The 25,037-nt window shown below is 44.7% G+C and overlaps 1 protein-coding gene across 2 annotated transcripts in view; it reads left to right on the plus strand.

Moving 5' to 3' along the window:
* AHCTF1 (AT-hook containing transcription factor 1) overlaps positions 1-25,037 on the plus strand; it is a 1,009,458-nt gene that overhangs the window by 727,324 nt on the left and 257,097 nt on the right. For both annotated transcript variants that reach the window (XM_069235080.1, XM_069235081.1), the window contains one exon: positions 14,659-14,779. In XM_069235080.1, the coding sequence (XP_069091181.1) occupies positions 14,659-14,779 (121 nt within the window). The remainder of the gene's footprint in view (positions 1-14,658; positions 14,780-25,037) is intronic.

Consider the following 25,037-nt stretch of genomic DNA (forward strand, 5'->3'; position numbering starts at 1 on the left):
GGAGCCACTACCACTCGTCCTCCTCCAAGTCTTCAGGTCAAGGTAGGAAGAAGTCGAAGAAATCTTGTCATCCTTCAACTTCACCCCGTCGCTCTGCTCATGCGACGCAGGAGCAGCATTGACACACTAGGCCTCTGTCCTCGGTGCCTGCTTTTGGGTATGCTCCGTGCCTCACAGAGTTTCGGGGAGCCGGAGAAACCCCTGCCCAATTAAAGGAATTCTATGAGGCCATGCGCCTCTTTTTTGGGAAGTCCAACCCTGCTACTGTGCCTTTGGGCCCAGGGTGTTCGGTTGGAGGGCCTTATGGTTCCACGCTGGCAGCTGTGGCTCCAGCCACCGAAGTCCCCTTTGGATCGCCCCCGGATCCGTACCGACCCCGGTTGTACCATCGAGACCTTCCCTGGTGCCGGTTCAAATGCCGACGCTCCCGACGTCAGAGATGCCCACTATGGACATCAACCCAATCCTGATCCCCGACGACTCGGAGTCAAAACGGTGTCGGCCGACTCTGCCTACTTCTTCGATGGGGCCTACTCAACCCAGGCTGGATTCTGACCTTTCTTCTTATGGGACGGTTTGGAGGGGTCCCTGGACCCTTATAAATACCAGGATGATCCTAACCTGGACTGGGCACAGGAGTTGGGTAAGGTCAGTGGTCTGGATACCTCTTCAGACGCTGGTATGCTGTCTCCTCCTACTGTGGCTATGGCGGAGGGAGCTACTTATTCCATGATGGTCAGCAGGGGCGGCTGAGGTCCTCGGCCTTGAGCTGCCTACTGTTCAGGTGAGGTTTAATCTCCTGATGGAGGTGCTTCAACCAGGGGCTTCCACCTCAGTGAAGCTCTCACCGATGTCCTTTTGGGTACTTGGTCCAGACCGAACACAAGGGCTCCTGTGAACAGGACAATCTCATGCAGCCATCGGTCCGCCCCGAGCGACACTAAATTCCTGGCCCAACACCCTGTATCGAGGCATCCTCATCCTCTGGCGCATTCCCTTCTGCACCTTCAGATAGGGAATCAAAAAGGCTGGACCAATTTGGGAAGAAAATGTTTTCTTCCTCCAGTCTAGTGCTGCAGTCAGTGAACACCTCATGCCTTCTGGGCTTTTATACTCACACTCTGTGGGATACGATTGCGCAAGTCTTACCGCCGATATCGGAGGAGGCCTGTGTTATCGTCTCTCAAGCTGTTACCGATGGGAGAGATGCGGCAAAGTTCACTATCAGATGTGGGCTGGACACAACCGACTCTGGTAGATTGGTTGCGACAACAATGGCCTTGAGGCTCCACTCCTGGTTAAGAACATCTGGTTTCTCATGGGATGTCCAGCAGACCCTTATGGGCATCCCTTTGATGGTACCCAACAAGGCGTACTCCACCCTGGAGAGGTTCAAGGACTCCTGGGCTACGGCTCACTCACACTCTCACCCACCCTCACACTTTTTGCATGATATTGAGGCTGACTTGACTGAGAGTGTGCTTGGGACCCTGCTAACCAGGCCCCAGCATCAGTGTTCTTTCACAAAAAATGTACCATTGTTTCCACAATTGCCACACCCCTAGCACACAGATAAGTCCCTTGTTAAAGGTACCAGTGGTACCAGGAGAGGACCCTAAGGGCTGCATCATGTGTTGTGCCACCCTAAGGGATCCCTCACCTAACACATGCACACTGCTATTGCAGATTGTGTGTGTTGGTGGGGAGAAAAGGGCAAAGTCGACATAGCATCGCCCTTATAGCACTAAGGCTGGGTGCACTATACCACAGGATAGCTGCATGAGCAATATGCCCCTACAGTGTCTAAGTCCATTATATATATATATATATATATATATATATATATATATATGTGTGTATATATATATATGTGTGTATATATATATATGTGTGTATATATATATATGTGTGTATATATATATGTGTGTGTATATATATATGTGTGTATATATATATATGTGTGTATATATATATATGTGTATATATATATATATATATATATGTTCGATGGCATGTGTAGCTGCAGATACACATGCTGTACACTATCCTGCCATCTAGTGTTGGGCTCAGAGTGTTACAAGTTGTTTTTCTTCTAAGAAGTCTTTTCGAGTCACGAGACCGAGGGACTCCTCCCTTTCGGCTCCATTGCGCATGGGCGTCGACTCCATCTTAGATTGTTTTTTTTGTTTTTTCTGCCATCGGGTTCGGACGTGTTCCTCTTCGCTCCGTGTTTCGGTTCGGAAAAGATACTTATTAATCGGAAAATTTGACGGTATTGTTTGCGCTTGGTACCAGGTTAGTGCTAGCACATCGACACCGAAGAAAAGAAGAGCTCCGGCAGCCCTTCGGGGCCTCCACTCCTCGGCAGGGCCTGGTCGGCCCGACCGCGTGCATCTTCAAGGCTCATGGAACGGACCCCATTCCGCTTCTGCCCCAAATGCCACGCTAAGTATCCTTATACAGACCAACACTTGGTCTGTAATCTGTGTTTGTCCCCCGAACACAAAGAGGATACGTGCGAGGCCTGTCGGGCATTTCGATCCAAGAAGACACTGCGGGATCGTAGAGCTCGAAGACTTCAAATGGCGTCGGCACCGGCTGGACATCCCGACGTCGAAGAAGAGGAGATATTCTCCATTCCAGATTCGGACTCGGACGTGCCCGAGAGTGAACAGCCGACGAGGCAACAAACAGTGAGTAAACCAGCCCCGGCAAAAACTCACTCGAAAATCATTAAGGCCCAGGGGACGCCACCGCCAACAGGCCATGGCTTTACCCGAAAGCACGGTGACAAAACATCGGTACCGAAAAAGGCCTCCCAGCAGCCGAAGACATCCGACTCCGGTCGAGATACCGGCTCTGAACAGACTCGGCACCGAGATACCGGCTCCGACCAAACTCGCACCAAGAGGTCGGCACCCCGAAAACCAAAAAGGTTTCTTCGGAGCCGAAAAAGACTGCAGAAAAGGTTTAGGTGCCGAAACACGCATCCTCGGAGCTGAAACACAGCTCCTATACAGAAGAACAGGGCCTTTCCTCACAGTTACAAGGCCACAGGTTTGAACAAGAGCTGGGCATAGGAGAGCCAGACCATACCCAGAGGAGGCTCCATATATAAAAAGACACGGTGAAAATCAGAACTCTTCCCCCAATTAAGATGAAGCAAAAGCTTGCATTCCATGAGGCGGAAATGCAGCCAAAAGCTAAAATGGCTAAAGAAAAAACACCACCACAGTGTTCTCCACAGCCATCGCCACCACACTTGCCACATCTGTCCCCAGTAGCAACACCCCCAATGATGCAGTCACCGTCGCACACAGGGATGAGCCAGGATGACCCGGATGCATGGGATCTGTATGACGCACCTGTCTCAGATAATAGTCCGGATTGCTACCCGGCAAGGCCATCACCACCGGAGGACAGTACTGCTTACATGCAGGTGGTTTCCAGGGCACCTACTTTTCATAACAGAGCACTGCATGCAGAGCCCATAGAAGATGACTTCTTGTTCAATACCCTGTCATCTACGCACAGCCAATATCAAAGTTTGCAATGTTACCAGGCATGTTAAAACACGCCAAACAGGTGTTTCAAGACCCAGTCAAGAGCAGAGCCATCACACCTAGGGTGGAGAAAAAATATAGACCTCCCCCTACGGACCCTGTGTACATTACATAACAGTTAACTCCTGATTCAGTGGTAGTAGGAGCAGCCCAGAAAAGGGCAAACTCCCAAACTTCTGGAGACGCACCACCACCCGACAAAGAAAGTCGGAAATTCGATGCAGCAGGCAAAAGGGTGACAGCACAGGGAGCCAATCAATGGCGAATTGTCAATTCGCAGGCTCTATTGGCAAGATACGATAGGGCACATTGGGACGAAATGCAACATTTCATTGAACACCTTCCAAAAGATTTCCAAAAGCGTGCCCAACAGGTTGTCGAAGAGGGCCAAACTATCTCCAACAACCAAATAAGATCGGCTATGGAATCAGCAGACACAGCGGCCAGAACAGTAAACACGGCGGTAACCATTCGGAGACACGCGTGGCTACGTACCTCCAGGATTTAAGCCAGAAATCCAGCAGGCTGTGCTGAATATGCCTTTCAACGGACAACAATTGTTTGGACCGGAGGTGGACACAGCAATAGACAAACTGAAGAAAGACACTGACATGGCCAAAGCCATGGGCGCGCTCTACTCCCCACAGAGCAGAGGCACTTTTAGGAAGCCGCACTTTAGAGGGAGGTTTCAGGCCCAGAGCACACAGCCTTCCACCTCACAAGCCAGACCCACATACCAGGGCCAATATCAAAGAGGAGGTTTTCGGGGACAATATAGGGGTTCCCTACAACAAGAGGGAAATTCCAAAGCCAAAAAAACCCACAAACTAAACAGTGACTCCAACGTCACAAACCCCCACCACACAACACCAGTGGGGGGGAGGCTCACAGATTATTACAAAAATTGGGAAAACATAACTACGGACGCGTGGGTCCTAGCCATTATCCAACATGGTTATTGCATAGAATTTCTACATTTGCCACCAAATGTGCCCCCAAGAGCACACAACATGTCCAAACAACACTTAGATCTGTTACAACTAGAAGTCCAAGCATTGTTACAAAAAGAAGCAATAGAGCTAGTACCCAACCATCAAAAAGGAACAGGTGTTTACTCCCTGTATTTCTTAATTCCAAAAAAGGACAAAACACTGAGACCCATATTAGACCTCAGAACACTAAATCTTTACATCAAATCAGATCATTTTCACATGATGACACTTCAAGCCGTGATTCCCTTGCTCAAACAGGACTACATGTCAACATTAGATCTCAAGGATGCTTACTTCCACATACCCATACATCCTTCCCACAGGAAATACTTGAGGTTTGTAATCCAAGGCGTGCATTACCAATTCAAAGTGTTACCGTTCTGGATAACAACAGCACCAAGGGTATTCACAAAATGCCTTGCAGTAGTAGCTGCTCCTATCAGGAGACCGCACATGCACGTATTCCCTTACTTAGACGATTGGTTAATAAAAACCAGCACTCGGAAACAGTGTCTTCTACACAACAAATACATCATAGAAACCCTTCACAAACTAGGGTTCTCCATAAACTACCAAAAATCACATCTACAACCGTGTCAAATACAACAATACTTAGGAGCAACAATCAACACACAAAAAGGGATTGCCACTCCAAGTCCACAAAGGGTTCAAGCCTTCCAAAATGTAATACTAAACATGCACCCAAACCAACACTATCAAGTGAAATTTGTAATGAAACTTCTAGGCATGATGTCTTCATGCATAGCCATTGTCCCAAACGCAAGACTACACATGCAGCCCTTACAACAGTGCCTAGCAACACAATGGACACAAGCACAGGGTCAACTTCAAGATCTAGTGTTGATAGACCGCCAAACACACTCCTCGCTTCAATGGTGGAATCCTATAAATTTAAACCAAGGGCGGCCATTCCAAGACCCTGTGCCTCAATACGTGATCACAACAGATGCTTCCATGATAGGGTGGGGAGCACACCTCAACCACCACAATATACAGGGACAATGGGACGCTCAACAAAGGCAACTTCATATAAATCATCTAGAGCTGTTAGCAGTGTTTCTAGCATTGAAAGCATTTCAACCGTTAATAGCCCACAATAACATTCTTGTCAAAACAGACAACATGACAACAATGTATTACCTAAACAAACAGGGAGGGACACACTCATCACAGCTGTGTCTCTTAGCACAAAAGATTTGGCATTGGGCGATTCACAACCACACTCGCCTAATAGCACAGTATATCCCTGGAATTCAAAACCAGTTAGCCGACAATCTCAGTCGAGATCACCAACAAACACACAATGGGAAATTCATCCCCAGATACTAAAAACTTACTTTCTACGCTGGGGACTTCCAGAAATAGACCTATTCGCAACAAAAGAAAACGCAAAATGCCAAAACTTCGCGTCCATGTACCCACACTCCAAGGGCAATGCGTAATGGATGAGCTGGTCAGGGATATTTGCCTACGCTTTTCCCACTCATTCCGTATCTGGTAAACAATGAGTCAAAACAAACTAATACTAATAGCACCAACCTGGGCTCGCCAACCGTGGTACACAACACTACTAGACCTATCGGTAGTACCTCATATCAAACTAACAAACAGACCAGATCTGTTAACTCAACACAAACAACAGATCAGACACCCACATCCAGCATCGTCATTCTAGCAATCTGGCTCCTGAAGTCTTAGAATTTGGACATTTAGACCTTACACAAGAATGTATGGAGGTCATTAAACAAGCTAGAAAATCTACTACAAGACATTGTTACGCAAACAAATGGAAAAGATTTGTTTATTACTGCCATAATAATCAAATTCAACCGCTACATGCTTCCACAAAAAACATTGTAAGCTATTTACTACACCTACAAAAATCTAAACTAGCTTTTTCTTCCATTAAAATACATCTCACAGCAATATCTGCCTATCTGCAGATTACACATTCAACATCACTCTTTAGAATCCCAGTCATCAAAGCATTTATGGAGGGTTTAAAAAGAATCATACCCCCGAGAACACCACCACAGTCCCCTCGTGGAACCTCAATATTGTACTAACACGACTCATGGGTCCACCATTCGAACCCATGCATTCTTGTGAGATACAATACTTAACCTGGAAAGTAGCCTTCCTAATAGCTATCACATCTCTTAAAAGAGTGAGCGAAATACAAGCATTTACTATACAAGAACCCTTTATACAAATACATAAACGTAAAGTGGTTCTCCGTACAAATCCCAAATTCTTACCAAAGGTCATTTCACCGTTCCACCTAAACCAAACAGTGGAACTCCCAGTTTTTTTTTCCCACAACCAGACTCAGTAGCTGAAAGAGCCTTACATACGTTAGACATTAAAAGATCACTAATGTACTAGATTGATAGAACAAATCAATTTAGCAAAACAAAACAATTGTTTGTAGCCTTCCAAAAACCTCATGCAGGAAATCCAATATCCAAACAAGGCATTGCCAGATGGATAGTGAAATGTATTCAGACCTGCTATATTAAAGCAAAAAGAGATCTACCTATTACGCCAAAGGCACACTCCACTAGAAAGAAAGGTGCCACAATGGCCTTTCTTGGAAATATACCTATGACAGAAATCTGTAAGGCAGCCACATGGTCTACGCCTCATACATTCACAAAACATTACTGTGTAGATGTGTTAACAACACAACAAGCCACAGTAGGACAGGCTGTATTACAAACATTATTTCAGACAACTTCAACTCCTACAGGCTAAGCCACCGCTTTTGGGGAGATAAATGCTTACTAGTCTATGCACAGCATGTGTATCTGCAGCTGCACATGCCATCGAACGGAAAATGTCACTTACCCAGTGTACATCTATTCGTGGCATGAGACGCTGCAGATTCACATGCGCCCTCCCGCCTCCCCGGGAGCCTGTAGCCGTTATAAGTTGATAAAAATTGTACATTATAGGTTGATGAAACATGTACATTTGGAAATTTGTATATATATATCACTTTTATACACATTCTGTACATACATACTTACTCCATTGCATGGGCACCTTTACCATATACACAACTCCTACCTCACCCTCTGCAGGGAAAAACAATCTAAGATGGAGTCGACGCCCATGCGCAATGGAGCCGAAAGGGAGGAGTCCCTCGGTCTCGTGACTCAAAAAGACGTCTTCGAAGAAAAACAACTTGTAAATTTCCGAGCCCAACACTAGAGGGCAGGATAGTGCACAGCATGTGAATCTGCAGCGTCTCATGCCACGAACAGATGTACACTATATAGTTCTATAATGGGTACACTGAATACTGGCAAGTTTGGTACCAAACCTCTCAGAATAATAAACCCACTCTGATGCCAGTGTTGGATTTATTAAACAAAATGTACACAGAGGGCATCTTAGAGATGCCCCCTGTATTTTACCCAATCCTTCAGTGCAGGACTGAATGGTCTGTGCCAGCCTGGCACTGAGAAACGAGTTTCTGACTCCCTGGGGTGAGAGCCTTTCTGCTTGCTGAGGCCAGAAACAAAGCCTGCACTGGGTGGAGGTGCTTCACTCTCCCCTCTGCAGGAACTGTAACACCTAGCACTGAGCCTCGAAGGCTCAGGCTTCGTGTTACAATGCACCAGGGCACTCCAGCTTGTGGAGAGGCCCACTCCCCAGACACAGCCCCCACTTTTGGCAGCAAGTTCAGGAGATAATGAGAAAAAAACAAGGAGTCACCCCCTCAGCCAGGTCCACCCCTAAGGTGACCAGAGCTGAAGTGACCCTCTCCTTGAAAAATCCTCCACATTTTGTTTAGAAGGATTTAGCCCAATAGAAATAGGGATGTGCCCGCCTCCCCAAAGGGAGGAGGCACAAGGAGGGTGTAGCCACCCTTAGGGACAGTAGCCATTGGCTACTGCCCTCCAGCCCTAACACACCCCTAAATTTAGTGTTTAGGGGCGACCCTGAACCCAGGAAATCAGATTCCTGATGACCTAACAAGGACTGCTGACCTGAAAACCCTGCAGAGACGGAGGAGACAACAACTGCTTTGGCCCCAGCCCTATCAGCCTGTCTCCAGATTCAAAGAACCTGCAACAGCGACACATCCTGTGGGCTCAGCGACCTCTGCCGACTCAGAAGACTGCCCTGCAATTCCAAAGGACCAAGAAACTCCTGTGGACAGCGACTCTGTCAAAAGCAACAAGAAGAAACCATCTTTAAATGGACTCTCACTTCACTCCTGAAGCGTGAGTCCCCACCACTCTGCACCCGGCGCCCCGACCCGTGTCCAGAGAAACCAACACTGCAGAGAGGACCCCCAGGCAACTCCAACGATGTGTCCACCCTGAGCCGACCTCCCTGCACCCCCATGGCGACTCCTGCAGAGAGAATCCAGAGGACCCCCCTGACAGCGACTGCCCAGTAACAAAGAACCCGACGGCCTGGAAGAAGCACTGCACCTGCAGCCCCCAGGCCCGTGAGGATCCAAGTACTGGTGCAGCAGTAACCATCAGGCGGCCCTCACCTTTGCCCAGTCGGTTGCTGGCTGAGAAGCCCCCCTGGGGCCCTGCCTGCATAGTCAGAGTGGCCCCCCATTGATTTCTATACAAAACCCGATGCCTTGTTTGCACACTGCACGCGGCCGGCCCTGTGCCACTGAGGGTGTATTTTGTGTGTTCCCCCTCCCACCCAGTGCTCTACAACCCTCCCCCCCCCCCCTCACCTCACCCTGTCTGTTCTATAAGGATGCAGGTACTTAGCTACTAGCAGACTGGAACCGGAGCACCACTAGCCACCATAGGTGCCAATTGTATTTGGCCCCTATTTGACCTCTGCACCTGACCGGCCCAGTGTTGCTGGTGCTGGGTGTTTGGGGTTATCTTGAACCCCTATCGGTGGGCTGCCAATGCCCTGGAGACTGAACTTATAAGTGCTTTACTTACCTCACAAACTAACCTGTACTTACCTCCCCCGGGAACTGTTGAATTTTGCAGTGTCCACTTTTAAAATAGCTTATTGCCATTTTATGCCAAGCTGAGTACATTATTGTTTTAATTCAAAGTCCTTTGTTTACCTTTGCCAAGTACCTTACATTTAATGTACTTACCTGCAATTTGAATCTTGTGGTTCTAAAATAAATTAAGAAAATACATTTTTTCTATGTAAAAACCTATTGGCTTGGAGTTAAGTAATTGAGTGTGTGTTCTCATTTATTGCCTGTGTGTGTACAACAAATGCTTAACACTACCCTCTGATAAGGCTAACTGCTCGACCACACTACCACAAATAGAGCATTAGTATTATCTATTATTGCCTCTGTCAAGCCTCTTGGGGAACCCCTGGACTCTGTGCACACTCTCTCTCACTTTGAGATAGTATATTCAGAGCCAGCTTCCTACGCTCGGCCTTTCCACTACCCCTCGTCCCCAACAGTCCACCTTTCACCACAGAAGGGGCTCCCTGTCGTGTCCCTTTCCCAGCAACTGTGCCACCCATGCTGTTCAACCGCTGCGTGGCCAGGGTCGAGGCATCCGATGTGGTTGTGGGACAAGAAACCAGAGGTCTGCTCATTCCACCCCTACCCCTCCTAGACCGTCCCCTCACTCCGGTCCAGCTGGCGGCAGGATTCTCTGTCATCTGCCCCCCTGGGAATCCATCACTGTGGACAGGTGGGTTTTGCAGATTGTTTGGAGGGCCTACTCCCTCCCCTTCGAGACTGCTCCACCAGCCATGCCTCCATCATTCAGCTGTTTACCAGAGGATCATTTTGCGCTTCTCCGCCAGGACGTCTTGACTTTCTTGGCCAAGGGAGACATAGAGAGGTTCCCTGCGCCAGAAGTTGGTTGTGGTTGTTATTCCTGATACTTTCTGGTGCCCAAAAATATGGGAACTTACGTCCTACCCTAGTTCTTTGGGCCCTCAATCTCTTCCTCAAGAAGGAGAAATTCAAAATGCTCATCCTTACTCAGGTCCTGTCTGCCTTGGCTTGGACCTTGTATACTGGATGGCAGCATTGGACTTGCAGGATGCTTATTTCCATATTCCCATCCTGCCTGCCCACAGACGTTACCTATGATTCGTGGTAGTTCAGAAGCACTTTCAATTTACTGTGCTCCCCTGAAGTGTTCACAAAAGTGATGGAGGTGGTTGTAGCTCATCTGCGCAGGTTGGGGGTTTCAGTCTTTCCCTACCTTGATGACTGGCTGTTGAAGACTGACTTTCCCCAGAAAGTCGTCTCCCACCTTCAGACTATGGCGAACCTCCTGCACACGCTGGGTTTCACTATAAACGTGCCGAAGTCTCACCAGTCTCCTCTCAGACGCTCTCTTTCATCGGAGCTGTTCTGGACACAGTGCAGTTTTGGGCCTATATTCCCGAAAAGCTAGTCCAGGATATTCAGGCTATGATTCTGATCTTTCAGCCTCTAGCTTGGGTTTCGGAGAGTATGACTGAGGGTGCTTGGCCTCATGCATCCTGCTAGTGACACATGCCAGTTGGCATATGCGGGCTCTGCAGTGGGACCTGAAGTTTCAGTGGGCGCAGTATCAGGGAAATTTTGCGGACATGGTCCAGATCTCAGAGGGGACTGCGAAAGACATGCGGTGGTGGCTTTCGAATCGGCATTGGTTCAACTGCAGATCGCACTCCCTTCCCCAACTAGATCTATCCATAATGATGGACACGTCACTTCTGGGATGGGGTGACCACATGGGAGAGGCGTAGATCAGAGGCCTCTGGTCTCCGGCGGAGTCTGGACGCCATATCAATCTTCTGGTGCTCCGGGTGATCAGACTTGCGTTAAAAGCATTTCTTACCTCTCTCAAAGGGAAAGTGGTGCAAGTGTTCACGAACAACACTACCCCCCATCTGGTACTGCAACAAACAGGGCGGAGTAGGGTCCTGGACCCTTTGTCAGGAGGCGCTGCACCTTTGGACATGGCTGGCACATCAGGACATCACCATAGTGGTTCAGCATCTGGCTGGCTCTCTGAATGCCAGAGCAGACAAACTCAGCAGTCGATGCATAGCCGATCACGAATGGCATCCCCATCCGGAGGTGGCGCAAGGTCTCTACCACTTCTGTCCAGAGTTGTGAAAAAGATCAAGAACAACTGGGACCAAGTGATCTTAGTTGCTCCGGACTGGGCACGGAAAGTATGGTAATCAGAGCTACTGAGCATGGCCACCGATCCTCCACTTAGACTGCCCCTTCAGGAGGATCTTGTGTCGCAGCAACAGGGGACGGTTCTCCACCCGAACCTGTCCAATCTCCACCTTCATGCGTGGAGATTGAGCGGCGGCGACAGCTTTTGACCTTCCAACCGAAGTCTTTGATGTAATCTTGGCAACCAGGCGCCCCTCCACAAAAAATGGTGTATGCCTGTTGTTGGCATAAATTTGTGGCATGGTGTACCAACACCCTGTTGATCCCCTCTCTACGCCTCTTTCTGAGGTTTTTTTGTTCATTCTTTCTTTGGCCCAGCAGGGCTCTGCTTTGGGCACTCTTAAAGGCTATTTATTGGCTATCTGAGCCTTTCTTAGTTTGCCTGATCAGCCTTCACTTTTTAAGTCTCCTATTGTTAGTAGATTCCTTAAGGGCCTCACCCATTTGTTTCCTTCCACTCCATTTATCATGCCTCAGTGGGACCTCAATCTTGTCATTACTTACTTACTTAATGTGTGCTCCCTTTGAGCCAATGCACAATTGTCCCTTATGGTGCCTTACTTTCAAAACTGTTTTTCTTTCTGTCATCACTTCTGCTCGCAGAGTGAGTGAGCTTCAGGCTCTATCTTATAAGCCCCCATTTTTGTCTGTGCACCCAAATAAAGTGGTGTTACACACTAAGGCTTCATTCCTTCCCAAAGTCGTTACACCTTTTCATGTAGGCCTGTCCATCACTTCGCCTACTTTTTATGCACCTTCGCATCCTTCTCTGAGGAGGAGAAACTCCACCGCCTGGAACCAAAAAGAGCATTGGCATTCTATCTCAATCGTCATAAAGATTTTCTGGTGGACGATCAACTCTTTGTTGGATATGTGGGTGCAAAGAAAGGGAAGGCGGTGCAAAAACCTACTGTCTCACAGTGGGTCCTTCTTTGCATCAAGATGTGCTACGCTTTGGCAAAGAAGCAATCCCCTGAGGGCTTGCGGGCTCATTCCACCAGAGCAACTGTTGCTTCCACAGTGTTAGCACGCAGAGTTCCTGTCCTGGATCACTTCCAGGAAGCAACGTGGGCATCCCTGCACACGTTTACTAAATATTACTGCCTGGACTGTCAGGTCCGTAGGGACGGCAGCTTTGGTCGTTCGGTCCTGCAGGACTTTCTAGTATGATCTTGGTTCGCAGCCCACCTCCGAGGATGGCATTGCTTGGGTGTCTATTCTAAGGAATCTGCAGCTAGAAGTCTCTATCATATGTACAAGTTACTTACATTCTGTAACAATATATCTGGTAGAGACATATTCTAGTTGCAGATTCCTTACTGACCCACCCATCCTCCCCGCTTGCGAACTGATTTCCAGGGACAGAGCTTCCCATTCAGGGTCTTAGCTCTAGCGCACCAATTTCACTGTTCCCTGCCGCTCTGCACTTTGACGTGGAAAGTCATGAAAAGAAACTGACATCACTGCACTGAGGCGGTGTCTATGTACTACTCCCAACATCATCACGGCAACTACGACGCCCGCGGAGTCGACCAACACCACCTAACGATGCGCAAGGCTTTTGCTTGAAGAAAAATCTCCAGATCCAGTCTGAAGCCTGGGGGAAAATTCTAAGGTAAGAAATCTGCAACTAGAATATGTCTCTACCAGATATATTGTTACCAAAGGTAAGTAACTTGTACTTTTTTTAAGCTTACATTTTGTCAAAAAGGCAGGCTCAGCCTTGGAGTACTTTAAACAAGGGAGAGCAATGACCTGCTCCTTTGGATAGACTTACCTTAGAGGCTATTTTCACCTGCAATACCACAAGTTCCGGGGATATTCCCAGCACCTCTCTACGGAGACAAGTTATCCCATCCCATTAAGCAGCTTTTGTTTGCTAGATCAGCCATCAATGTTGATGTCTCCTATTCTGCATGGTTTTCCCAACTCTCTTCACCTTCCACTCTCCCAAACACTCATTCGCTGTTTGTCATGCTACAGTGAGACCTTAATCTGGTGCTCTCTTTTCTGATCAATTTGCCATTCATGCCAATGCACACTAGTACTTTGAAGCTGCACAATATAAAATATGTTTTTCTGATTGCTATTACTTCCACTTGGTGTTTTAACAAGCTGCAGGCTTTATCCACCATCATTTTTTCCTGTCAAGCTGGTCCTGCTGGCTTAGATTTCCTTCCTCATAAAATGGCTTTGTGAAGGGCAACGTAATTCATAACTGCATGTTTTCTTACTGGATTGCTCTTTACATCAAGATCTGCTGTGCCACTGCTACTAAGGATTCTTCCCCTCCAAGGACCTCAGAGTCCATTCTCTAGGCCAAAGGCTGCTTTTTCAGCATTCTCAGGGTATTCACATGTAGGACATTTGCCAAGCCACAATGTGGTTTGGTCCACAGCTTCACTAGGCATCACTGTCTCAGCTCCAAAGTCCTCACAGGTAGTCAGTTGCCATATCTGTTGCAGGATTTACTGTCTCCTCAGACCCACCGCTATGGAGATAAATCTTGGATAGTTCTGGTAGGGAGGAGTCCGCAAGTAGCAATATCAGAAGAACAAGTTATTTATTTTCATTAACTATCTTTCTGGAGGATACTCTGTTTGCAGGTTCCTCACTGAAAACCACTTGCCCCCCTGTTCTGAGGAGTGGTCTTACGTTCTGTTAATTAGGTCCTAACGTAGCCTCGATCTGGTAGCCTTGTGTCTTCCCCTGAGAGCATAGAAAAAAGAACAGGGAACTGACATTAGGGTGCCAGGCTGACACCATTTACAGCTTTGATGTCATGTCCACTGAGGATCCAGCAGTCGAATTGGACCTGTGGCACCACCTGCTGATGCAGTAAAACTATTTCAATTTGTTAAGAAATCTATTTGTTTATTGTAATTATAAAAATTTACTTTAATTCACGTAATCATTTCTCTTGTAAAAACAGAATTGATGAGCACTGAATCTAAATATCTGGCTGGCCGCAGTAATGAGGATGCCTTACTAGAAAGCGTAACCGCTGTGCAGGACATCCACAACCCCACTTTCTTGTTGCCACCAGTTGACAGGTAAATTTTTATAATGTATGCTGTTTTCCCAGTGGGTTATGCTTATTTTAAATTATCATGCAATCCAATAGTCTGTGCTGTGTATTTATTGCATCTTTCACCAGCTGTGTCTTATGCAGGTTCAGTGGGATACTAGTGCCAACTGATTATCAAATATAATGTTGGTCTCTAATTAATATTAAAAATGAAAACTGCTTTATCCTAAGTTCAGCTAGGCCCTGTCCTTTTCAGCACGCAAGGTGCATATCCACTTTAGTGATGTTTTACATTGAGCAAAACCTTTGTGGAAGTTATTTTCTCAAAAATGTTGGAGTATTGTTTTGAAAATTAACATCTTTTTATTTAGTGGTGAAATGTTTTGTCAGATCAAAGGGACCAGCATGGGAGCGACCTGTGCTCCAAGTTTGACATGCCTCTATGTAGTCATATTTGAAGAGGAACTCCTATACAATGAAATTGCCTCATTTTATGAGAGGGTGAAGAATTGGGTACATTTCATTGATGTGTTTTTTTTATCTGGCAGGATAATAGAGATGACTTGAACTGATTTATTTTATGGTTGAATTGTGGGGACCCCGATTTAAATTTTACCTTGACTGTTAGTCTGAATGTGACTTTCTAGATATAAAGCTAAACGTAATAGAGGCAGAATTGGAGGTAGAATTGTATACAAAACCATCAGACCAGAATACTTTATTGCATTATACCAGTAATAATCCTGGCTGTCAGAAAGACAACATACCATTTGGCCAATTTCTCTGATTTAGGCCAAACTGTACAGATAGGGGTAAATATGAGGTTCGATGGCATATGTCGCTGCAGATACACATGTTTGGCACAGTCCGCTGCCTGGTGTTGGGCTCGGAGTATTACAAGTTGTTTTTCTTCGAAGAAGTCTTTTTGGTCACGGGACCGAAGGACTCCTCCCTCTTTGGCTCCATTGCGCATGGGCGTCGACTCCATCTTAGATTGTTTTTTTTCCGCTGTCGGGTTCGGACGTATTCCTTTTCGCTCCGTGTTTCGGTTCGGAAAGTTAGTCAGAATCTCGGAAGAAAGCGTCGGTATTGTTCCGTTCGGTATCGGGATAGTTAGGTACATCGACACCGATCATCGGAAGACTTTGGGGCAGTTTCGATCCCCCATCGGGGCCTGGTCGGCCCGACCGCGTGCGACATCGAAGCCGATGGAACGGACCCCGTTTCGTTTCTGCCCAAAATGTCACAGTAAGTATCCTTATACAGATCAGCACTTGGTCTGTAACTTGTGCTTGTCCCCCGAGCACAAGGAGGATACCTGTGAAGCCTGTCGAGCCTTCCGGTCCAGAAAAACACTCCGGGACCGAAGAGCCAGGCGTCACCAAATGGCGTCCACGTCGACAAAACAACGTTTCGACGACGAAGAGGAAACATTCTCGGTTCCGGAATCAGAATCCGGAGACTCCGACGTCGAACAACAGCAACAAACTGTGAGTAAGACGTCGAAAAGTAAACCCATCGACAAACCAAAAGCCCAGGGGACGCCACTGCCAACAGGCCATGGCTCGACCCATAAATCAGGCGACCCGTCGAAGGGGCCGAAAAAGGGCACGCCCATAGCGAAGACACCCGACTCCGGTCGAGGGACCGCCATGGAGCAACCTCGGAGCCGAGAAAGCGGCTCCGAGAGACAAAAACAAGATACCGGCACCGAAAAACATCGGCACCGAGAATCCGTGCCGAAAGGAACAAAAATTCTGTCGGTGCCGAAACCGAAAAAACATTCTCTCTCGGCGCCGAAAAATACCACACCTTCATCCTACTCAGAGGAACAAGGACTAAGTGGCCAAATGCACAAATTTGGACAAGAGCTCCAAAGTGTAGAATCGGACTACACACAAAAGAGACTGTGCATCCAGCAAGATACAGGGAAGATATCAACCCTTCCCCCAATCATGAGGAAAAGAAAGATCGGACTTCCAAAGGATGACACACAACCACAAGCCAAAGTGGTTAAAAAAGTCACGCCTCCGCCCTCTCCTCCACAGGCATCGCCGGCACAAACACCGCCACAAATGCACTCACCAGCGCAAACTACCATAAGTCATGACGATCAGGATCAAGACGCTTGGGACCTGTATGACACCCCAGTGCCGGACAATGATCCCGAGTCATACCCCACAAAGCCGTCACCGCCAGAGGACAGTACCTCATACTCGCAACTGGTGGCTAGGGCTGCAGACTTCCACAATGTCCAACTGCATTCCGATCCTATAGAGGATGATTTCTTATTTAACACCCTCTCGGCTACACATAGCCAATATCAATGTCTCCCAATGCTACCAGGGATGTTACGGCACGCAAAACAAATTTTTGAGGAGCCCGTAAAATCAAGAGCCATCACCCCAAGGGTGGATAAGAAATACAAACCACCACCCACAGACCCAGTGTTTATTACTTCACAGTTACCACCCGACTCTGTGGTAGTAGGGGCAGCTCGCAAAAGAGCAAATTCACATACATCTGGCGACGCCCCACCTCCGGACAAAGAAAGCAGAAAATTTGACGCGGCAGGGAAAAGAGTGGCGTCACAGGCAGCCAACCAGTGGCGCATCGCAAATTCACAAGCGCTGCTGGCCAGATATGACCGCGCACACTGGGACGAGATGCAACTTCTCGTAGACCATCTTCCCCAGGAATACCAAAAAAGGGCGCAGCAAATAGTGGAAGAGGGACAAACGATCTCAAACAATCAAATCCGCTCTTCACTAGACGCAGCCGATACTGCAGCAAGAACAGTCAACACTGCTGTCACCATAAGGAGACACGCTTGGCTACGCACTTCAGGCTTCAAACCTGAAATCCAGCAGGCTGTCCTTAATATGCCCTTCAACGAGAAACAACTGTTTGGCTCGGAAGTGGATACAGCCATTGAAAAACTTAAAAAGGACACAGACACGGCCAAAGCCATGGGCGCACTCTACTCCCCGCAGAGCAGAGGCTCTTTCAGAAAAACTCCATTTAGAGGGGGGTTTCGTGGCCAACCCACAGACACCACCAGCCAACAATCAAGAACCACACCATATCAGGGTTCCTTCCAAAGGGGTGGTTTCAGGGGATATCGGGGGGGTCAATTCCCAAGGAGTAGGGGAAGATTCCAGACTCCAAAAACACCTCCACCTAAACAGTGACTTTCAAGTCACGCAACCCCTTCACTCAACACCAGTGGGGGGAAGACTAAGCCAATTCTACCAAGCTTGGCAACAGATTACAACAGACAATTGGGTATTAGCAATAATCCAACATGGCTATTGCATAGAATTCCACAACTTCCCACCAAACATCCCCCCCAAAACACGCAAAATGTCACAACATCATTTAGAACTTTTAGGACTAGAAGTTCAAGCACTACTGCAAAAGGATGCAATAGAATTAGTACCAGTACAACAAAAAAACACAGGAGTTTACTCCCTGTACTTTCTAATTCCAAAAAGAGACGAAACATTAAGACCAATATTAGATCTCAGGACACTAAATACCTACATCATATCGGACCATTTTCACATGGTCACACTACAAGACATCATTCCACTGCTCAAACAGCAAGATTACATGACCACATTAGACCTAAAGGATGCGTACTTTCATATACCAATACACCCTTCTCACAGAAAGTACCTACGGTTCGTATTCAAAGGAATACATTACCAATTCAAGGTGTTGCCATTCGGAATAACAACTGCACCAAGAGTGTTCACAAAATGTCTAGCAGTAGTAGCAGCACACATCAGGAGACAACAGATACATGTGTTCCCTTACCTAGACGACTGGCTAATCAAAACCAACACAGTAAAAAAATGCGCAAACGACACCACCTTTGTCATACAAACCCTTCACAAACTGGGGTTTTCCATCAACTACACAAAATCACACCTAGAACCGTGTCAAACACAACAATATCTAGGAGCAACCATCAACACATCAAAAGGAATTGCCACTCCAAGTCCACAAAGAGTGCAAGCATTCCACAAGCTAATAAGTGCTATGTTTCCAAACCAAAAGATACAAGCAAAACTTGTGCTAAAACTTCTAGGCATGATGTCATCATGCATAGCCATTGTCCCAAACGCAAGACTACACATGCGACCCTTACAACAGTGTCTAGCATCACAATGGTCACAGGCACAGGGTCAACTTCAAAATCTGGTGTTGGTAGACCGCCAAACATACCTCTCGCTTCTATGGTGGAACAGCAAAAATTTAAACAAAGGGCGGACATTTCAGGACCCAGTGCCTCAATACGTTATAACAACAGATGCTTCCATGACAGGGTGGGGAGCACACCTCAATCACCACAGCATTCAAGGACAATGGGATATACACGAAACAAAACTTCATATCAATTACCTAGAACTGTTGGCAGTATTTCTAGCGTTAAAAGCCTTCCAACCCATAATAACACACAAATACATTCTTGTCAAAACAGACAACATGACAACAATGTATTATCTAAACAAACAAGGAGGAACACACTCAACACAATTGTGCCTCCTAACACAAAAAATTTGGCAGTGGGCGATTCACAACAACATTCGCCTAATAGCACAATTTATTCCAGGAATACAAAACCAACTAGCAGACAACCTTTCGCGAGACCACCAACAAGTCCACGAATGGGAAATTCACCCCCAAGTTCTGAACAAGTACTTTCAAATTTGGGGAACACCCCAGATAGATTTGTTCGCAACAAGAGAAAACTCAAAATGCCAAAACTTCGCATCCAGGTACCCACACCGCGAATCACAAGGCAATGCTCTATGGATGAATTGGTCAGGGATATTTGCGTACGCTTTTCCCCCTCTCCCTCTCCTTCCATATCTAGTAAACAAGTTGAGTCAAAACCAACTCAAACTCTTACTGATAGCACCCACATGGGCAAGACAACCTTGGTATACAACTCTACTAGACCTTTCACTAGTACCGCATGTCAAACTACCCAACAGGCCAGATCTGTTAACACAACACAAACAACAGATCAGACATCCAAACCCAGCATCATTGAATCTGGCAATTTGGCTCCTGAAATCCTAGAATTTGGACACTTGGACCTCACACAAGAATGCATGGAGGTCATAAAACAAGCTAGAAAACCTTCCACTAGACACTGCTATGCATCTAAGTGGAAAAGATTTGTTTACTACTGCCATGCCAATCAAATACAACCAGTACATGCCTCTACTAAAGACATAGTAGGATACTTACTACATTTGCAAAAAGCGAATCTCGCTTTTTCATCTATAAAAATACACCTCGCAGCTATATCTGCTTACCTACAAACTACTCATTCATCGTCTCTATTTAGAATACCAGTTATTAAAGCATTCATGGAAGGGCTAAAAAGAATTATACCACCAAGAACACCACCAGTTCCTTCATGGAACCTTAACATCGTCTTAACAAGACTCATGGGTCCCCCTTTCGAACCCATGCATTCCTGTGAAATGCAATATCTAACCTGGAAGGTCGCATTTCTCATTGCAATCACATCCCTCAGAAGAGTAAGTGAAATACAGGCATTTACCATACAAGAACCATTTATTCAAATACACAACAATAAAATAGTTCTAAGAACAAATCCTAAATTTCTGCCAAAAGTAATCTCACCATTCCATTTAAATCAAACAGTAGAATTGCCAGTGTTCTTCCCACAACCAAATTCTGTGGCTGAAAGGGCACTACATACATTGGACATCAAAAGAGCACTAATGTATTACATTGACAGAACAAAGCTAATCAGGAAAACAAAACAACTGTTCATAGCTTTTCAAAAACCACACATAGGAAATCCAATCTCTAAACAAGGCATTGCTAGATGGATAGTCAGGTGCATTCAAACATGCTATCTTAAAGCCAAAAGAGAATTGCCTATTACACCAAAGGCACACTCAACCAGAAAGAAAGGTGCTACAATGGCCTTTCTAGGAAACATTCCTATGAGCGAAATATGTAAGGCTGCAACCTGGTCTACGCCTCATACGTTTACTAAACACTACTGTGTAGACGTACTAAATGCACAACAAGCTACAGTGGGCCAAGCTGTACTAAGAACATTATTCCAAACTACTTCAACTCCTACAGGCTAAACCACCGCTTTTAGGGGAGGTAACTGCTTTACAGTCTATGCCAAACATGTGTATCTGCAGCGACATATGCCATCGAACTGAAAATGTCACTTACCCAGTGTACATCTGTTCGTGGCATTAGTCGCTGCAGATTCACATGTACCCTCCCACCTCCCCGGGAAGCCTGTAGCCGTTTAGAAGTAGATCATAAACCTTAAACATCTGAACATTTGTAAATAATTTTTAGAAACTCTTATCATACATACATATTCACTCCATTGCATGGGCACTATTTATACCAAACAACTCCATCCTCACCCTCTGCGGGGAAAACAATCTAAGATGGAGTCGACGCCCATGCGCAATGGAGCCAAAGAGGGAGGAGTCCTTCGGTCCCGTGACCAAAAAGACTTCTTCGAAGAAAAACAACTTGTAATACTCCGAGCCCAACACCAGGCAGCGGACTGTGCCAAACATGTGAATCTGCAGCGACTAATGCCACGAACAGATGTACACTGGGTAAGTGACATTTTCAATACATGCTAAGGTATTGGAGGAAAAACTACTGGACAGAGGCTACACAAATAAATTAATACAGAGAGCCTATAAGAGAATGAAATATTATAAAAGAATGAGTCTATTTGAGGGGAAGCATAGAATACCGGATAACAGCAGAATTGTCTGTATTACAAACTATACAAGTATGAGTAATAAGATTTTAAAAAATTATGAACGGGAATTGAACGCTCCTTAATAGGGGGAACAATACAATTTTGGGAAAAAACTTTGCCTACAGAAGGAATAGAAGAATAAGGAGTTGTTTAGTACATGCTTACAGAGAACCAAAGGAGACACAGCAGAGAGATATAAGAGATGGAAACAAAATCAAGGGGCACTTCCCATGTGGTACATGTGGAAATTGTGATACCATCAGGAAGGGTTCAGTTGTAGAATTGAATGAGATAAGTCATCCACTTACTGAAATGGTGCATTGTAGAACAAAAAATTTAGTATACTTAATTGTTTACGATAAGGGATACATAGGAGAGACTAGCAGAGAAGTGAGGTTGAATGAACATAGATCAGCCATGACATTATATGAAGAAAATGTTTTCTGTTGTGTGATTTAAAGATGGTAACATTGTTTTTAATGTTGTACTTCTTTGAGAAGTTTTAAACAATGATGTATAGAAATAAATGATTAATTTATAATTTAACAAGAATTTATTTGAAAGAGTTGTATAAAAAAAAGAAAGAAAATTATATATAAAAAAGTTGATTGTGGAGGGTATTTATTCTAGGTGAGGTTAACATATGGTTGTACAGTAATTGATTATTTGGTGCATACGTTACTCACATAGTACCATAATTATGCCCTAATGTTGGCACGTCCATTAAGGGTGTTTATTTTATTTGTTTATATATATATATATATATATATATATATATATATATATAAACACTTCGTTTGGCGTTTCTCTCTCTGCACCTAATCGCCAATGGTGATGGAATGGGACGCACACCACCTCGTCTTTACTATGAAAACAATTCCTTAAAGGATCATTAAGGCTCCAGCACTCCACGATGGTTTAAGGGGTTTATTTTAACAAAGCAGGAACGCGTTTCGGCGTGACCGCCTTTATCAACCTGCGGGCCGCCATTTTGGCCCCCTTTATATATCCTATGTGTTACCATTCATTTAAAGCAATACACTGCTTTTAAAAATATAATAACAACTGTGATACACTACATGTGAAAAAATATATAATACATGTGGCAAAATATAAGAATATATATGACATAATATACAAGTATATATTGAAAAATCACTAGTAAATATTTACAAGTCTTAGTAAATTTTAATAAATCTGGTTGAATTTAAATTAATCACAGAGAAACTATTGCGTATATATTATTGGAGAGATCCACCGAGTCCAATCAAATTTATATGATTATTATGTAGGGCATTAATAATTGGGACAATCGTTAATAGGAAAAATCTCATGTGAACGTTCACCATCTCATAAAGTAAATAACGTAACATAATAAACTTAATAAACTTATTCTTGTCACGGAGTATGATTTACCAGAAATTAAATTGACCATATTAACCTAAATGTATATATGACTCTTCATTTGAGTTTAACCCCACTGGTTCTCTTGAATCGAATGCCAATATATATCTGGACTCTAATTTCCTTAGATGTTTCTCCCGATCTCCTCCACGGATATCCTTTCTGATGCCATCTATTACACTGTATTTAACCTCTTCTACACGACCTCCATGAAACTCGTGCACGTGTCGGGCAACCGGGTAAGACTCCTCTCTATTGACTATGGCCCTCAGATGTTGTAAAATTCTTTTATGTACTTGAAGTTTTGTGCTACCTACATATAGCTTTGGGCAACTGCATTTTAGAATATAAATTACATAATCACTTTTGCAGTCATATCTGCCTTTAATAGTATGTATTATTCTATGCACTTGCTCAATGGTTTTGATGTTTTCCCCATTTCTACACGCTTTACATTTGGTACATTTAAAGAATCCATCTTGTGTCTTTAACCAACTCTTTTTCGAAGGTTTCTCTTGTCTCACATCATTTTTAACCAAAATATCCCTCATCGATGTTCCTTTCCTGTAAGTTATAGTCGGCCTATTACTTATTAATGTACCTATGACTGGTTCACTTTTGAGCATATGCCAATGTTGTTGCATTAACTTTCTTACGGAATCATGAGCAGTATTAAATGTGGTAATAAATCTCACAATCCCTGTATCTTTTTTTTTTTGTTTTTCTTAATCTCCAACGAATTACCTTTATTGTCTGTAGAGAACAATAACTGTTCCCTCGTACAGGATTTTACTCGTGTGATACTATTCTCTAAGATCTCATTTGAGTAACCCCTCTGTTTCAATCTTTCTATCATTTCGTTCTCAACAGTTACATAATTTTGTTCTGTGCTGCAAATCCTTTTTGCTCTTAATAACTCTCCATAGGGGATATTATTTTTCAATGGCTGTGGATGATGACTTTTGGCATGTAATATACTGTTTCCAGATGTGGCTTTCCTGTACAGTGTTGTCTCAATTCTATTATTTGCTACGATCACTTTTATATCTAAGAATTCAATCGTTTGAGAGTCAATCTTGCCTGTAAATCTTAAATTGCAAATGTTGTTGTTAATTTCTTTAATGAATTTGTCGGCAGTGGTTGAGTCTCCCTTCCAAATTACGAAGATATCATCAATGTATCTAAGCCACATGATAATATTATCACTCCATTTGTCTAGGGGGAAGTTGTTTAAAATCTGTTCTTCCCACCACCCCATAAAGAGATTGGCATAACTGGGAGCAAAGCATGTTCCCATCGCTGTACCGCATGCCTGCTCAAATATCTCGTTGTTGAAATAAAACATGTTGTGTTGTAAACACCATGTAATCATTTCTAATAGCATTTTGCTATGTTGATAAAAGTTGATGGATCTCTTTTTTAGAAAATACTCAACTGCCTGTATTCCCAAATTTCAACAACGAGATATTTGAGCAGGCATGCGGTACAGCGATGGGAACATGCTTTGCTCCCAGTTATGCCAATCTCTTTATGGGGTGGTGGGAAGAACAGATTTTAAAAAACTTCCCCCTAGACAAATGGAGTGATAATATTATCATGTGGCTTAGATACATTGATGATATCTTCGTAATTTGGAAGGGAGACTCAACCACTGCCGACAAATTCATTAAAGAAATTAACAACAACATTTGCAATTTAAGATTTACAGGCAAGATTGACTCTCAAACGATTGAATTCTTAGATATAAAAGTGATCGTAGCAAATAATAGAATTGAGACAACACTGTACAGGAAGGCCACATCTGGAAACAGTATATTACATGCCAAAAGTCATCATCCACAGCCATTGAAAAATAATATCCCCTATGGAGAGTTATTAAGAGCAAAAAGGATTTGCAGCACAGAACAAAATTATGTAACTGTTGAGAACGAAATGATAGAAAGATTGAAACAGAGGGGTTACTCAAATGAGATCTTAGAGAATAGTATCACAAGAGTAAAATCCCATACGAGGGAACAGTTATTGTTCACTACAGACAATAAAGGTAATTAGTTGGAGATTAAGAAAAACAAAAAATGAAAAGATA

The sequence above is a fragment of the Pleurodeles waltl genome, chromosome 5 (assembly GCF_031143425.1).
Source record: "Pleurodeles waltl isolate 20211129_DDA chromosome 5, aPleWal1.hap1.20221129, whole genome shotgun sequence".
Classification (NCBI taxonomy): domain Eukaryota; kingdom Metazoa; phylum Chordata; class Amphibia; order Caudata; family Salamandridae; genus Pleurodeles; species Pleurodeles waltl.